The sequence below is a fragment of the Nicotiana tomentosiformis genome, chromosome 1 (genome assembly GCF_000390325.3).
Source record: "Nicotiana tomentosiformis chromosome 1, ASM39032v3, whole genome shotgun sequence".
Taxonomy (NCBI): Eukaryota; Viridiplantae; Streptophyta; class Magnoliopsida; order Solanales; family Solanaceae; genus Nicotiana; species Nicotiana tomentosiformis.
In genome coordinates, this window is record NC_090812.1 from 13,087,142 (window position 1) to 13,092,365 (window position 5,224).

General features: G+C 38.4%; 1 protein-coding gene across 1 annotated transcript; it reads left to right on the forward strand.

Annotated features, from left to right (window-relative positions):
• Positions 1-2,325: 2,325 nt before the first annotated feature.
• LOC104102472 (peptidyl-prolyl cis-trans isomerase FKBP12) lies at positions 2,326-5,004 on the forward strand. The gene is made up of 5 exons (XM_009610187.4): positions 2,326-2,577; positions 2,838-2,871; positions 2,960-3,021; positions 4,074-4,126; positions 4,629-5,004. Exons 1-5 carry the CDS (start codon positions 2,490-2,492, stop codon positions 4,728-4,730), a joined length of 339 nt encoding a protein of 112 aa, XP_009608482.1. The 5' UTR covers positions 2,326-2,489; the 3' UTR covers positions 4,731-5,004.
• Positions 5,005-5,224: the final 220 nt, after the last annotated feature.

The following is a 5,224-nucleotide window of genomic DNA, read 5'->3' on the forward strand; positions in this document are numbered from 1 at the left end:
GGTCGAGTCGTTACATTCTCCACGTCTTAAATAAACATTCGTTCTCGAACGAGTCTATAATCATACCTGGAGTGCCGAATAAGTGTGGATATCTGCTACGCACTTCCTCCTCGGCCTCCCAAGTCGCCTCCTCGACTGGTTGGCCCCTCCGCTGAACGTTTACCGCAAAAATCTTCTTGGACCTCAATTGGCGAACCTGCCTGTCAACAATGGCAACATGCTCTCATCTAGCTGAACCGTGCTGAAGTCTAACACATGCGACTTGTCGGCATGATACCTCCGGAGCATAGACACGTGAAAAATCGGATGAACTCCAGATAGACTAGGAGGCAAAGCAAGCTCGTGAGCAACCTCCCCAACTCGTCTCAACACCTCAAATAGACCTATGAACCTTGGGCTCAACTTGCCCTTCTTCCCGAACCTCATGATTCCCTTCATTGGTGAGACTTTCAGGAGAACTTTCTCGCCCACCATAAATGATCAATCACGCGCTTTCTGATCCGCGTAACTCTTTTGTCTGGACTCTGCTGTGCGAAGTCGCTCCTGAATTAACTTTACCTTTTCCAAGACATCCTTCACTAAATCAGTACCATATAACTTAGCCTCGTTGGGCTCAAACCATCTGATGGGCGAACAACATCGTCGACCATATAAAGCCTCAAATGGAGCCATCTTGATGCTGGACTAATAACTGTTGATGTAAGCAAACTCGGCCAAAGGCGTAATTCGAGACCCGATATCAACAAAAATCTAATTATGGCCAATTTAGAAATTCTTTAAACCTTTAAATTTTTAGTTTTCGTCAAATGGCGTAATTCGAGCTAGGGACTTCCGAATTCGATTCCGGGCATACACCCAAGTCCCAAATCACGATACGAACCCACCGGAACCGTCAGACCACTGATCCGGATCCGTTTGCTCAAAACGTTGACCGAAGTCAACTTAAATGAGTTTTGAAGCAATATTTCATATTTTTATCAATTTTTCACATAAAAGTTTTCCGAAAAAATATACGGATTACGCACGCAAGTCGAGGAATGTTGAATGGTGCTATTCGAGTTTTCAGAGCATAGAATTGAATGTTAAATTTTAAAATGACCTATCGGGTCATCACATCTGCGGCGCCGCTTCGGCGGAAAGCACCAAACCCAGCACTAGCGCACCTGCGGTAAAGCGCCTCACCCGCGAGCCTTCTTCTGTGGCTCACGTATCGCACCTGCGACCTTGCCCACGCTGGCTCCTCCGCACTTGCGATCCCCACATCGTAGAAACGAGTCTGCTTCTGCGGACGCTCCGATCCCCCTCATCTTTTTGCTTCTACGAGCCAGCGTCGCACCTATGGTGCCGCTCCTGTAGTCATTCCCACCGCAGGTGCGAACGCACCAAATGACAGGTACCAGCAGCCCTTCTCAAAGGAGAAATCGAGCTCCGTCGACCCTCCGAATCATGTACGGGGGCCCGAGGCCTCGACCAAACATACCAACAAATTCGTAAACGTAAAACGGACTCGATCGCACTCTCGGAATGCGGAAAACAATATCAAAACTAAGGATCACAGCCTAAAACCAAATAGAATCAACTTATGAACTTCAAATTCTTCCAACTTACTCTAAACGCGCCAAATCATACTTTAAACTACTCGAAATGACACCAAATTTTGCTGGAAAATCTTAAATTACCATACGGAACTATTTTCGGGCTCGAAATCCCAAACAGACCTCGAAGTCAAAAGGTGTTCAGAATATTTGGCTCCGATAGCCAAATTTTAAATCACCTATTATTGATATCTAAAATTGAAATGCCTTCGTTTCACATGCTGTCCAAATGAGAAAATATATACCTAGTATAAAATATCACTTTTTAACCAATATCAACAATTTCAATGGAATCACAAAACGGACTGCCATATTTTCCTTTTTTCTTTTGACATATTTGACTTTTAGAATGTTTGACAAAACTGCTATAAAATTTTAAAAAATGTTTATTTTTTTTAAATAGAAGAAACTTTGCTTTTAATTCCTCAAGTATCATTAAATTATGATTTTGGTTCATGTAATATCCGAGTAAGCACATTTAACATTTAATTTAATTATAATATGCACTTTTGATTTATTTGCTTGAGAATTTTTATAAGTTTATCAACTCATTAATCGTTACACTCTGCAACTCCATATTTGAAAAGTAATATAATTATAGAGAAAATCCAAAAATAACATATCTATTATATAAAGGGGCAAAAAAATACACTTTTTAACTTATTAAAAATTAAAATATTCTTAGACATATATTACAAGGATTAAAAGAAAACTTTACCAAGATAAAAATAGTCTAAACATGGCATAAAGGGCAGTATCCAAGATGTTGCGATGCCGCACGCGTGAATCACGTGGATAGATCCTTGAAATTCACAGGCACTTATCAGTTATCACTACCGTTCCCGTCGCCAAACCCTAAACCAAAATCAGAGAAATCATCAAAATCACCGGAAAATGGGAGTGGAGAAGGAAGTCGTGAGAGCCGGAAATGGGCCCAAACCACAGCCTGGTCAAACTGTCACCGTCCACTGCACTGGTTTCGGTTAGTTCCCCCTTTATTTTTCGCTCCACCCAAAAAAAAACAAATATTAAAATTTTTCCATGGTAGCTAATTCAGTAAGCTTATTTGTTAATGGATCAATCGGAGGGTCAAAGGGTTGAATTTCAAATTTTGTTTTGCTTATATTTGAGGGACGAATTGGAGCAACAAAGGCTGAATCTTTATTCTAGTTTGACTCTTTATTATGCACAGTTTTTAGTAGAGGTTGGATTGATATTGTTTTTCTTGTTCTATGCCTGCAGGGAAAAATAGAGACCTGAATCAGAAGTTCTGGAGGTAAGCATACCCTTTTTTTTTTTTTTTTTTTTTGGAAGTTTGATGCAGGATTTTGTGTATATATTTGCTGAATTTTTATGTGTAACAGCACTAAGGATCCAGGCCAGCAGCCTTTCTCTTTCAAGATCGGCCAAGGCAAAGTTATCAAAGGTAGTCCTGACTCATGTTTATCTCTATTTATATTCTTTTTTTTTCTGGTTTATGCATTAGAATGTTGCCTTTATACCCCAAGAATGTTTGTCAATTGGAAAATTCATTTGAAAAACTTAGTAGTGTTAGACTAACCATTAATTAAACTTATCATAGTGATACCACTTTCCTTTTAGTTAATTTCAATTATCTTTTCAAATCTCTATCTCTAAAACTTGATTTGTTAGCGTACAAATTGTCCAGAAGCTGATACCTCTTTTACCGGAACAGCTTTTAGTGCTAAAATATTACATTTGTATAAAGCAAACAAAATAAAAATGCATAAAAGTATCCAGTATCCACCTATTCCAGAATGTGAATTATCAGTTTTCAGGTTCTTTGCCTAATATAGTTCAGGGTTGACGTTGAGATGAGAAAGTTGAGAGTAGTGTTTTTGTGGTTAAAGACTTAAAGTGGTGTAGTTTCAACAATTACTTGTTGATCCAAATATGAAAAGCTGGTGGTCAAAGTTGTCAAAATGAGCTGCAGGTGGATTCATTTAAAGCTACCGTGATAGTTATAGATCTGTTGGCAAATGACAGAGAGGTCCTAAATTTAAGACAAACTGGCTTAAGATTGTACTAAAAGAGATTCAATGCAGGATCAACCCCCCTGACAGAAGTGCACACCTAATTCAGCTGATTCTTCAGTGTTTCAGATATCAACAGATTAATATTTGGATAAAGTAACACTTTTTGACAACTCAAAAGCACATCTGATTTATGGAGTGAAATTTGGCCTTAGAAAAACTTTTGCACTGGCTTAATGGTTATGTTTTGTTATTTCATTCAATGTTTCTCTCTCTCAGAACCCCCCCCCCCCCCCCTTGAAGCTCTTGCTACAAGAGGGTTTCCTTCTTTGGATCCTTTTATATTTGTTAGACGTGCTTACTTTTTTTAACAAAACCCCTCCTTCTGGGTCTTTAAGGGAGAGACTAGGACAACACTACAGACCATAGTGACAAAGTTCTCTCAGGCTGCAGTTCTTTTATTCTTATATCTCCTTATTTACAGGATGGGATGAAGGAGTACTGAGCATGCAAGTGGGAGAAGTTGCTCGATTAACGGTAAATACCTTCTCTTTTCTTTTGATTTCTTAGTTGAGGTGAAACTAATTTTTGAGGTAGTTATATGGATTTATATTCAAAAAATTTAAAACTAATTTTTGAGGTAGCTATATGGATTTATATTCAAAAAATTAAAGAGGTAGTTGAAAAGAAGGAGCTTGATATCTCCTGGGTGATTTTAGATGATTGAATTTTCATTAGATTTACTTTACAAAAATGTCGTCATCCTTTGGGCTTACTGGCTTGTCAGAAGGCATTATGAAGCTTTTTACAATTTACAAATCAAAATAAATTGATGGTTTTCAGATCATTCCCCTAACAGCCCTTTTTCAATTTTTGTCTAGTCATAGCTGCCTACTTCATACAATAATTGCACTTCTCTTTCCTCCAAAGAGTATTAATCCTGCTATAATTGTACATATATGAAAAATGAAGTTTCTAGGCTTTATATATTAAGATCTTCTATAAGGAGAGTCTTAACTGACGTCTTAAAATGTTGCAGTGCTCTCCTGATTATGCTTATGATGCTGCTGGATTTCCAGCATGGGGTATTCAGTCCAACTCAGTTCTGGTTTTTGAGATTGAAGTCCTGGGTGCACAGTGAGCATTTTCCCAACATTTGGGCAATTCCTATGCTGTTGTACTCTTTGCAGTAGACAGTTTGGTGATGGTTAGACATAATATTATGGCACTTGGTAAGACAGCTTTGAGGGTATCCGAACTGCTCATGTACTTTGCATTATGCAACTTCTTAAAACAGGCTGAGGTACTGATGAATGCTTTCTAGCTTTTCTCTGGGTTATGGTCGTTCCAAGAGACCACTAATTTGCCTTTGAAGACAATTATTTACTACTGGAATAAAATCGATTTGAGTAAAATGGAATAGATATAAGAGGATTCATATGGTCAACCCAACTTTTATGGGATTGAGGCATATATAGATTATGTCGTCCTCGTCGACTTTAAATGCTTGCCTATGCCTTCTATAAACAACTAAAGTTTCTTCACAAAACTTGCCAGAGCTCAAACAGAACTGGTGGGAACTTTCAATTTGACAAACTAGGAGGAAAAGATGGGAATGGGATAATGTGAGTAATG